The sequence below is a fragment of the Pelobates fuscus genome, chromosome 4, assembly GCF_036172605.1.
Source record: "Pelobates fuscus isolate aPelFus1 chromosome 4, aPelFus1.pri, whole genome shotgun sequence".
In the NCBI taxonomy this organism is placed as follows: Eukaryota; Metazoa; Chordata; class Amphibia; order Anura; family Pelobatidae; genus Pelobates; species Pelobates fuscus.
Genome location: NC_086320.1, coordinates 311,173,749 through 311,186,393, shown reverse-complemented (window position 1 = coordinate 311,186,393; position 12,645 = coordinate 311,173,749). Strand labels below are relative to the sequence as shown.

The window sequence follows — 12,645 nt, the reverse complement described above, 5'->3', positions numbered from 1 at the left end:
AGTGCACAGTTAGGGGAGTTAGGATTTTTAACTTTTTTTTTTTTTATCTTTTATTTATTTTATTCCCTCTCCCACACAAAGGAGGGAGGAAAAGAAGAGATAGCGAGCTACCCTTTGCAAGCATGATGCAAGAGAGAAAATGGCTATCTCTGTTGCCAGCATGCACTGCTCACTGACGACAGAATTGAAATATGCACAGAATTGACATTTGGCAGTCCTGAACAGAGTTCCAGGCTGCCAAAGTCACATGTGCCGGGGGTGTAACTACCCGCCCGACACACAAGTGCAGATATCTCTGAATGAGCAGTGTTTCAAGCATAAAAGCTGCACATCCAGACTCCTACCACCATGACCACTTCAAATCACTGAAGTGGTCTTGGTGGTTGGAGTAAACCTTTAAGGATAAGAGGGATTGTGGTTTGTACAGCTACCACTGCAAGGTATTGGTATTCTGTTAAAAAGGGTTAAAAGAGAAATAAAATAGATAGACATGTTTTATTACTATATATATATAGTAATAAACAGTATGTGGGGTGGGTAATTGCATGGTTCATCCATTCATCCACTAGAGAAGAGAGGATGGTGAAGACGTTCATTGCGCAACTAAACAACTTTCTACCTTTATCGCCAAACTGGATGGTATGTTTCCTTAGGTCTTAGGTAACTTATAGGGTCTCATTCATAGCTGTCTAAGCTAATATCAATGACATATCAACATTAAATAAATGGGGATATCTTGTAAGGTAAATTGGAAATATAATTAATGTCATAGAACATTCCATAGCAAAGTATTCTACTTACGGGTCAAGACCTTTTCCAACCTGAGGCTGTGTACGCTCTCGGAAGTCATCAAGCCTTTTAAAAACAATGTTTGCACCTTCTTTCCTGTAAAAAGGTATATACAATAATTTAAGACTTACAAAAATACTTTTTTCTAGACATAAGAATTGCTTTATGAAAGGATAAAATGGATTGCTTCTTATTTGTTTCCCTACAAAAACAAGATATCCTAAGATTTCCTTTTTAGTTAGAACACTACGTTCATATATTGTATATACATGTGTCTCACTAGTGCTACAGCTACATCAATATCAAATAAAGGGGACTGAACTCCAATTACAAAAAATGGTATCGTTTAAATAATGCACAGAACACAAGAGCACAGTACTCCAGAATATGGAGGTGGCCACATGATCTCCAGTTATACATAGTACACAAAGCAAGGAAATAAAGGCATCCGGCATTCTTAATTGTGACAGCCTTTTTAATGGAACATATCACCAGGGACGTTTTAGCCTCGAGGCAAACAAGGCATTTGCCTTGAGCGGCATTTTCCATGGGGCGGCAAAAAAACCCGCCCCCAAATGCCCAGGGCAAATGCCTTGTTAGCCTTGCGGCTAACTGACATGCTGGGCTGGTGGGCGGCTGGCGAGGGAGCTCCCTCGCGCGCCGCAGAGTGAGGCTGGGAGCCGGAATATGACGTCATATTACAGCTCCCAGCCTCACTCTGCGGCGCGCGAGGGAGCTGAGCAGACAGCTCAGGGGAAGTGCTCCCTCGCTGCCCGCCAGCGCCGCCCGCCAGCCCAGCAGCCACTGGGACCACCAGGGAGAAAGAGACCCCCCCAGCATTGCCAAAGGTAAGGAGGCGTGGGGGGGTTAAATAAAATAAAAAAAAAAATAAAAGTGTTAATCTGAGTGAGTGTATGTGTGTGTGTGTGCCTGTTAGTGTGTGTCTGTTAATGTGTGTGTGTGTGCCTGTTAGTGTGTGTCTGTTAATGTGTGTGTGTGTGTGCCTATTAGTCTGTGTCTGTTAATGTGTGTGTGTGTGTGCCTGTTAGTCTGTGTCTGTTAATGTGTGTGTGTGCCTGTTAGTCTGTGTCTGTTAATGTGTGTGTGTGTGTGTGTGTGCCTGTTAGTGTGTGTCTGTTAATGTGTGTCTGTTAGTCTGTGTCTGTTAATGTGTGTGTGTGTGCCTGTTAGTGTGTGCGTGTGTGTGTGCCTGTTGGTGTGTGTCTGTTAATGTGTGTGTGCCTGTTAGTGTGTGTGTCTGTTAATATGTGTGTGTGTGTGTCTGTTAATGTGTGTGTGTCTGTTAATGTGTGTGTGTGTCTGTTAGTGTGTGTGTTTGCCTTTTAGTGTGTGTGTTTGCCTGTTAGTGTGTGTGTTTGCCTGTTAGTGAGTGTGTGTGTGTCTGCTAGTGAGTGTCTGTTAGTGTGTGTGTGTGTGTCTGACTGTGTGTGTGTCTGACTGTGTGTGTGTCTGTTAGTGTGTGTGTGTCTGTTAGTGTGAGTGTGTGTGTGTTAGTGTGTGTGTGTGTGTCTGTTAGTGTGAGTGTGTGTGTGTTTGCCTGTGAGAGTGTTTTTAGTGAGTGTATGTGTGTCTGCTAGTGAGTGAGTGTGTGTCTGTTAGTGAGCGTGTCTATTAGTGTGTGTGTGTGTTTCCGTTAGCTAGTGTATGCGTATTTGTCAGTGAATGTGTGTGTGTGTATTTAGAAGGCGGGGGAAGGGTTGGGTGGGGGTGGCGCGGGGGGGGGGGGGGAGAGGGGCGCCTGAGTTTTGTCCTGCCTAGGGCAGCACAAAACCAGGATACACCACTGCATATCACACATCGGCAATGTTTTGGTCAGCTATTGTGACCTTTATCAAACCTTATCAAGGGTTAACGGTCACAGTACGTGACAGAAACTGTGAGTATGGAATGAGAATTTACATGGGCTGATCTCTGTAAGATCGGTCCAAACGTCCAACATCTTCATTGGGAAACCTGCACATTCAGGAATAAAACAACATTGGTATTTTTGTTATGAATTTGATCTGATTCATTTTCCATAGAAAATCAGTTAAAGGGAAACTCCAGTGCCAGGAAAACAAACCAGCCACTGCAGGTCCCCTTTCCCTCCCACCTCCCAATCCCCGGTTGCTGAAGGGATGAAAACCCCTTTGGTGACTTACCAGAGGCAGCGACATGTCCCACGTCGCTGCTTCTTCCTCCGTCACCGCTCCTCCTCTGTATAACGAGACTGATCCCGCCCACCGGACGGGGAGACCTAATGCGCATGTGCGGCAATGTCGCGCATGTGCATTAGAGCTCCCCATAGGAAAGCATTAAAAAGGCTTTTCAATGCTTTCCTATGGGGAATTGAGTGACGCTGGAGGTCCTCACACAGCGTGAGGACGTCCAGCGACGCTCTAGCACAGGTTTTCTGTGCTGTGAAGCAGGAAGTGCCCTCTAGAGGCATTCTAGTAGACAGCCACTAGAGGTGGGGTTAACCCTGCAAGGTAATTATTGCAGTTTATAAATAACTGCAATAATTACACTTGCAGGGTTAAGGGTAGTGGGAGTTGGCACCCAGACCACTTCAATGGGCAGAAATGGTCTGGATGCCTGGAGTGTCCCTTTAAGGCTTGTTTGAGATCCATTACATCTACAGACCCAGTATGTAAGTGCCAACATGAAAACAAGCATTAAAGGGTTTGTGAAGTGGCATGACCACTGCAAGCAAAGACCTAAATAGACCAGTAAGATAGATGACAATGTAGTTTAGATAGTGTATACAATTATAACACACTAGTGATATATCGATGTAAATCGGTATATATATATCCATACAAGTTAGATTTCAAGCTTCTGAATAGCTTGTTGAAAATCAACCAGATGATTATGTAAGTACCCAAAGAAACATCAACGTAGCAAAGAACTTTATAATGTCAATTTTTTAATTACATGAATGGGAACATTATTTTGAGATACCACACTGAGTTGAACCCAATGTGGACGGACTTCCAGGAGAGTTTAGGCCTTTGACCTCACCTTCAAGTTCAGAATATTTAATTTAATATAATATACTATATATATATATATATCCATCCAAAGTAGGCAGGAGCACTCATGTGTTAAAAGTCCAAAATTTATTATAACATAGTATAAACACGATCAACGTTTCAGTCCTGCATAGAGGACTTTCCTCAGGATCAAATATATGATCATCATATCCTGATGAAAGTCCTCCATGCAGGACTGAAACGTTGATCGTTGTTATACTATGTTATAATACATTTTGGACTTTTAACACGTGAGTGCTCCTGCCTACTTTGGATGGATGAATAATACTAGCCATGGCATGCTAGCACCCGATCTCTAAGGGATATTCAAGCGTGAGTGCAGGAATATTTCATATTTTGTATATATATACTATATATATATATATCATTACTTAGTATGAACAGAATATAAGAGTCACAATATGAAACACTTTTTTTTCAAAACTTTGCCTATCATATTTTATACATAATTAAAGAAGCTCATGAAAAAAAATATTGATTTGAGAAAGTGCTCTAATACAAAAATGTTCTCTCTTTTGCAGTACAACATTGTTTTAAAGTTATACACCCTGGGGTATTTCACACAAGTACTGCAATACTATTCAAGTAGGCATTTTATAATTTACGTCTGTCAAATTGTGTAGAAATATGTATTTTTTGTGTGTGAATTCCTCTTGGGAATTTTGTAATCCTAGTTTGTGGATGCAAAAAAAATATATGATTGCAGCATTGTCCTTACGTATAAGTTTGCCAGGTTTTTGCGATATTACAGAGCCAAAAGAGAAAAATGCACATCCCATGTTCCAAACCTGGAATTCTGACAGATTGCTGCTGGACCCATGTCTTGTTTATGATTATTTAGTAAACCAATTCAAATTACCCACACAAAAGCAGACAAGTAATTTGAGACCTGCACAATACAGTTTTATAGGCTTTATGCTTGTCCCTTGAGAAAAGCATTAGTTAATGCTGAAACGTTTGAATAGGATTTGCGGCATTAAGGTTTCAGCCTGATGGTAGGCTTGTGTTTTTTTTTTGTTTTTTTTAATTTTTAGGCTTGTGTTTTAACGTTAAAAAACCACTAGGATTGTGGGTAATTCAAGATATATTTATAAATTAAGAAAAAAAGCAACCCAAACAGAGCAACTGAGCAACTGAGCAGTGAAGTACTATAATATATAATATACTGATAGTAAGTTCTAATTATAGTTTATGTGCTTTTTACCAAAATTAGTTTTAATTAATGTTTATTATTTTCACTTTTTATATACAGGATTTCTTTTTTAAGGCTAATGTAAATGTACTAGGCCTATGTAATTGATGCAAATATTGTTGTGATTATTGCTTTTATTGCAATTTTGTATAATTAATAAAGGTGGTGTTGTATATTGCCTATGAAATTGGTGTTCATCCTCATATAAGTTAGTTTTTATGCAACCCTGTCTCATTTACGTAATTAACTTAGAATCCTACCAGACACCCCAAATCAGTTTGCCAATTGCATACAATAATATAATTACCCATAGTCTTTGCCTTCTCAACTCAATAAATAAATGTATTTACAAGCTAACCACCTGTCAGGATGCAGTCAATCCAACCACCTAACTACCTACATCAAGTACATTGTTACTAGCTAACAAATCTTATTATATTTTACGTTTGGTTACCTGACTACCCAACTATGTACTGTTCTGGCTACCTAACAACTTAAATAGATCAATTACAAAGGTAAACACCTACCATATTTATTTAAATGTGCATGCTGTGAAATTTTTAGTAATTGCCTGGAAGAAGAATGTTATTGGCTAAGAAAGAGTGCAGAGGCTGGATACAAATAATAAATGTAATGGAAGGTTTTAGCTACGTAGAGAGGCTAGAAAACACGAACTTGTTATGTTTATAAAAAGGTGGCTCCGAATAAATATAATAACATTATACAAATATATACTAGGTACAAATAGCTCTCTGGCAACCTGTTCATTAATAGCACTGTACAAAGAACATGGGGTCACCCACTGACTGTAGACTTCATCAGACGTTATCTTGCCTAAAGCAGAAGAAAGGGCTCTGTACATTAAGAACAATAACAATTTGGAATTCACTGCCTAAAGAGAAAATGTATTCAGATTTTGAACAGATTTAAAAAAAAAATATCTGGATGCTTGAAGAAACATAATATTCAAGGATAAAACAGTCAATAAATGATGTAACGGCAAAAATGATCCAGTCAGCAGATTTTTTTTTTCTCCCAATTTGTGACTAAAATGGAAATCGCTGTAAACTGTTTTGGGTTTTTTTTTTTTTGTCTTTTTTTGCACAAACATTAGAAATAGAGATATGTAAAAGACTGAATCTGATGAACTTAACTCTTTTTTTAATATTTTTTTGCTATGTAACTATGAAACTATGTAAACCAAACGTAATGATTAAAAGCACAATCATTATAATTACTCCTTCACAGTACAGGAACAGTTATTAAGGGGATATAAATAACTTTAGTATAAAATGTTCATTTGGAGAATCCTTGAGCAGGGTCTGCACACGACTTTCACTCTACCTCTCACAAATATAATAGAGGGAAGTTTGGAAAACACTCATTTATGCTTCCTATGTCTGCTCACAGTTTCCTCATATTTATTCGATTATGAAAGAGATCACATACATAAAACGCTGTGTAGGTAGTGGATTCTAATGGCAATGGGCCTAGAGTCCTTAGAAATATACTTACTTTGGCATTTTAGCAAATCATTTTTGTATAATGTGCCAACTGCATTACTGCTCATCTAGTAACACATTATTTTGTGACAGTTCTGACAAGTGACTTGTTGTAAATGGGTCAAAAAGTAACATAATAAAACCTAACCTAATAGTATTTAATTACTTTTAGATCAAAAGCAAAGCTTAAAATGGGGCCTCAAAGATTTCCAGGGTGAGTTAAATAATACAAATTTTAGGGACCACAGTAACACCATAAATCAGAGAGGAGCACGCTATATCTATGTGGCTCAGAAAAAATTATAATATCTCAGAAAGGAATTTCAGTCTATGTGTTACATCAGCAGTTCCCAAACTGTGTGCCGTGGCACCCTGTGGCACCGCGACGTGCACCCAGGGGTGCCGCAGAATATTTTCCCGGTGCTATGACTATAGCACTGGGGAAACATTACGGCTCAACAGGGACATGGTCGGGTGCCTCGGTCCTTTAAGACAGCGACCGGGCCCCTGTAATGTCAGCTGGCTGGGAGGAGGTGACATCTTGCAATCAAACGCAAACATCACATACAAACACACCCCTGTTTTAAAACACAATAAATGTATACAAGCATCCCTTCAAACACCAACACTGTACATTACACTATAGTGCCAGTAAATGTCACAGGACTGTACAGATATACAACCTAGAAATTTTAACTTGGGGTGCTATGGAAAAATACTGAAATATTAAGGGCGCCTTGAACCTAAAAGGATTGGGAATAACCACGCGGTTCCATCATAAGCAAATTTAGAGACGCTTGTATGTCCAATTTGCTGGTTCTAATGCATCCAAACAACACAACTGGCCATGAGATAATTCAAAATATTCCTGCATTTTTCTGCAAGCTCTGTTTACTAGTAGGGGTATGCAATATGCTCCATCCTTATCATGTATTTCTACTTCATTGTTAACTTTTTTCATAAATGATATAAATTATTGACTGAGAGATCTTCTTAAATGCTAAGATAAAAAAAGTTACCCATATTTTTCAGAAAGCCATTGCATCGAGCGTCTCACGTTCCTGCCATCAGTGAAGTGTGGAGTTTTCATTCCAAACGTTTTATCTGTTTGAAAATGTGTTGAACCATATTTTCGGTTTCTTATTTCACCTTCAAGATAAAAATATGAATAAAACATTTACAATAAAAAAAAAAATGCAAAATTAAAATGATTTAATAGGACGTGACATTGCATGTAGAATTGAGATGGTTCTATTGTAGCAATGCACATGAAAGAGATGTGTAGATGCCAGTCATGTTATAATTTTATTGGGATTATGTATAACATTGCGGCCTACATGCATCAGTGATATGATCATTACAGCGTAATAAGCAGAGCATTTTCACCTGTGTATTAATTAATACAGTCAAACAAAATGAAGCCCAGCTGGCCACCTGAATGGAGTAAGAGAGGTCCCTTTGCTCAATTAATTCAGGTGACTTCAGTGGAAGGTCCATTGGGAGGACTTCTGAGAATTATAGAATGTAAGCTCGTTTGAGCAGGGTCCTCTTCAACCTAGCATTTCTGTAAGTTTTTTGTAATTGTCCTATTTATAGTAAAATCCCGCCACCCCTCATAATATTGTAAAGCGCTACGGAATCTGTTGGCGCTATATAAATGGCAATAATAACAATAATCACTAGAATTCATTTTCCATCAGCTATGCAGTGGTTAACTTTCTTAAAGGGATACTACAGGCACCAAAACAAATGTAGTTTAATGAAGACGTTTTGGTGTATAGATCACGCCCCTGCAGTCTCGTTGCTCAATTCTTGTCAATTTTCTGCTATCTACACTGAAAATTCCCTGAGTGGGATTATACCACCCATGCTGATGGGTGATATATGCTGATATTACAGAACAAATACTTTGCTCCAGAAAATTTAAGTACATTTCCTCTTATCCTACGCATTGTCATGAGCAGAGAGCATTATATTCTCTTTTGTGCTTGTATTCCATATTCTACTAACCGTTTTGGAAGGACACTTCATACTTATATCCCAGGGCTCCGTGCTGGTAGAGCAGATTGTGAGGCTCCATGTTTGTAAGTGTATTTTTTTATTTTATCACATAGACCACCTGATATAAAAATACTACACTATTGGCATCTCCTCCGTGTGTTTATGTCCACATATCACTTATAAGACATTCCATCAGTCTATGGTTGGGATCACACCTACTCACATTTCTTGTTCTGCATGTATACACATCTGCCAGTTCCTAAGCAAGATATATCTTGCAACACAATGTTGGTCATGAGCTAGATGGTAGCTCTCTATTTGTAAGTGCATTTCCATTTTTTTTTTTTCCATTAATACACTAATTTGGAAATACTACACTATCAGAGGACTATTCTGTGTTTATTTTCGTTCCACATACTAGCCTATTAAGGACAACTGATCGTCACCGAAAACTGTCCCATAATAATTCATTCTTCCTAAATACCTACCCTGGACAATTATAATAAAGCAAAATTCATAATATTTCTGGACTTTCCCATTTTGTATAGCTACATAGTCTATATACTTTTGATTACTGCTAGGCGCAACCTGTTTCGAGACTATAATTGAGCTTTATAAATAAATGAATATATGTTTGGGGCTAATCTTTTTCATTGTGCACTGTTTGAGGTACATATCTTTTTCACACACTTTTCTGAATGGAGTGCCTATCAGTAACCCTTTGGACTTTCACAGTAAGTTCAGGGGTAGAGCAATCAGGCACTGTTTTGCAGAATTTGGGGTTAAACTGTTCATTGTCATTTTAACCCAGTCAGGTAAAAAGTTACCTGGGACCTCCTTGCGCCATCACAACTTTCATTACGATGAAGCTGTTATGGTGCCCGGAGTGGTCCTTTAAATGATATGTAAGTTAGCAACTGACTTGTGTTAAATTGTAAAACTATTTATCAATAACTACACTCACCAACATTATAATCATTATGTGTCACCACATACAACTCATGTCCTTTCTTTGACTCTTCGTCAAGTTCTTGATAGCTCTTAGGAGGATTTAGAACTTCTCCTGCTGATAAACCTACATGGAAATATCAGGAAAATCAGACAAAAACACAAAAGAAAAAACAAGCAAAATATTAACATAACATGTAATTTTTATTCATATACTCAGGTTCATAACTAGGAACCACTGGGCCCCATTGCAAGAATACAAAGACACCCCTCATTGCTAAATCCTAAGCAATACACCTGAGTGGAATGTGTGTGATGGCTGAGTGTGATTGTACGGGGATTGGCTGAGTGGGATTGTGGTGGAATTCTCTAGTGTTATGTGTGTATGTGTCAATTTGGCTGTGCATGAAGCTGGCTACGAATGACTTTTTGTGGAGTTTGGCTAAATACAATCTGCGTGGAGTTGGTTGAGTGTGATTGTGTGTTTAATATATTACAAGATTGCAAATAATATGTTATTAATATTATTTAAAAAACAAACAAACATGTTTTTACCCCTCCTGCTTACCTTTCAGGAAGTGTAAATATAATTCCTGGTAGTCCAGAACGGGTATGAACCGTGACGGTCCCGTGGTGCTGCTGACCACATGTATTAAACATGCTTCCAGTCAGGTGCTCATTGAATGAATGAGAGCACTGACACAGTAACCCGGTATATTTTGTATACTTCGCCAAATGATCAATATACTACATAATGGTTTTGCCAGAGGGTGCCCCTGCCTGGCATGGGCTCCATCTTGATATGCAGAACTCTAATGCCCAGTCACAATAGTAACCGTTGCACCCCTGGTAGTTGTGTCACTGCATATGCTATTCTTTACTTAAAGGGAAACTGTAGTACCAGGAATACAAAGCTGTATTCCTGGCACTTAAGCTCCTTCTGCCTACCTCCTAACTTGCGCCCACCCCAGGCGGTGAATAAAGGGTTAAAATCCTTTACTTACTTACCCAACCCATGCGCCGATGTCCCTCAGGGCTGCGTCACAGCTCCGCCTCCTATGAAGCCCCTCGACGGGCGCGTGCTGTGTGTGCATTGGCTCTCCCCATAGGACAGGATTGAATCAATGCTTTCCTATGGGGAAATAGCTGACGTTGGATATCCTCCTGCAGAGCATGTGGAAGTCCATCATCAGTTTCCGGACCAAAAGTCCATTAACATCCAGGAAGCACCTCTGGATGCAGACTTAGTGCTGCAATGTAAACATTCCAGTTTCACTAAGTGCAAAGTACCCGGACCACATCAATGAGCTGAAGTGGTCTGAATGCCTATAGTGTCACTTTACGTGAAGAATATGCAGTAGTAACAGTCTGTACATTAGCCTAAATAACAGAATGTAACAATTAAAGGGACATTACAAAACCCATAGTCCAGAGTCCCCCACTCCTCAACTCCTCTACATTAGCCACACATGTGGGAGCATTATGCTCTCAGCTAAATCATCTCATGCTCACAGTCAATGAGCAAGCCCTGCACACAAGGAGTCCACTGGTTGATGTAGATGAAATGGAGAGTAACACTCAACAGACCCTAGGTAAGAAGTCAAATCATTCTGAAAGTTGAAAAAAAAATGGACATGAAATCATGTTTATGAGAACGTCATTATCAAACCTCTTTTGATTGTTTGTCCAAATGGAAATCCATTCAGGTCTAAGTAAGAAGGGAAAGCTGCTAGCTGGTCGTGTGATTTTCCAAGAGGTTTCCACTGATGGCTGAAATATAACGACTCCTTCTTTTCAGTTTGTTTTTGCTGAAATAATGATTTGGGCCGTGGGTTTACTAATAAGCCAGCCTGAAAAGTAAATAATAAATAAATAATGTCAAAACTAATATTGTTTTTTGCTGTAGTAAAAATGTGTAGAACTATATACTCGAGTATAAGCCGACCCAAATATAAGCCGAGGCCCCTAATTTTACCCCAAAAAACTGGGAAAACTTATTGACTCGAGTATAAGACTAGGGTGGGAAATGCAGAAGCTACTGGTAAATTTCTAAATAAAATTAGATCCTAAAAAAATTATATTAATTGAATATTTATTTACAGTGTGTGTATATAATGAATGCAGTGTGTGTGTATGAGTGCAGTGTGTGTGTGTGTGTGTATGTGAGCGCAGTGTGTGTATGTGAGCGCAGTGTGTGTATTAGTGCAGTGTGTGTATGAATGCAGTGTGTGTGTATGAATGCAGTGTGTATGTATGAGTGCAGTGTGTGTGTGTATGAATGCAGAGTGTGTGTATGAATGCAGAGTGTGTGTATGAATGCAGAGTGTGTGTATGAATGCAGTGTGTGTGTGTATGAGTGCAGTGCATGTGTATGAGTGCAGTGTGCGTGTATGAGTGCAGTGTATGTGTATGAGTGCAGTGTATGTGTATGAGTGCAGTGTGTGTGTTTGAGTGCAGTGTGTGTGTATGAGTGCAGTGTGTGTATATGAATGCAGTGTGTGTATATGAATGCAGTGTGTGTTTATGAGTGCAGTGTGTGTATGAGTGCAGTGTGTGTGTATGAATGCAGTGTGTGTGTATGAATGCAGTGTGTGTATGAGTGCAGTGTGTGTATGAATGCAGTGTATGTGTATGAGTGCAGTGTATGTGTATGAGTGCAGTGTGTGTGAGTGCAGTGTGTGTATGAGTGCAGTGTATGTGTATGAGTGCAGTGTGTGTGTTTGAGTGCAGTGTGTGTGTATGAGTGCAGTGTGTGTATATGAATGCAGTGTGTGTTTATGAGTGCAGTGTGTGTATGAGTGCAGTGTGTGTGTATGAATGCAGTGTGTGTGTATGAATGCAGTGTGTGTATGAGTGCAGTGTGTGTATGAATGCAGTGTATGTGTATGAGTGCAGTGTATGTGTATGAGTGCAGTGTGTGTGAGTGCAGTGTGTGTATGAGTGCAGTGTATGTGTATGAGTGCAGTGTGTGTGTTTGAGTGCAGTGTGTGTATATGAATGCAGTGTGTGTTTATGAGTGCAGTGTGTGTATGAGTGCAGTGTGTGTATGAGTGCAGTGTGTGTGTTTGAGTGCAGTGTGTGTTTGAGTGCAGTGTGTGTATGAGTGCAGTGTATGTGTAGGAGTGCAGTCTGTGTGTGCTTGAGTGCAGTGTGTGTATGA

At 39.3% G+C, this 12,645-nt stretch overlaps 1 protein-coding gene across 1 annotated transcript in view; it reads right to left on the bottom strand.

Annotated features, from left to right (window-relative positions):
* The window catches only part of EFHB (EF-hand domain family member B), a 73,562-nt gene that overhangs the window by 43,314 nt on the left and 17,603 nt on the right, over positions 1-12,645 (bottom strand). Inside the window, exons 4-7 of the mRNA XM_063450694.1 lie at positions 11,155-11,335; positions 9,502-9,612; positions 7,556-7,685; positions 802-885 (exon numbers count right to left, since the gene is read on the bottom strand). Of these exons, the coding sequence (XP_063306764.1) occupies positions 802-885; positions 7,556-7,685; positions 9,502-9,612; positions 11,155-11,335 (506 nt within the window). The remainder of the gene's footprint in view (positions 1-801; positions 886-7,555; positions 7,686-9,501; positions 9,613-11,154; positions 11,336-12,645) is intronic.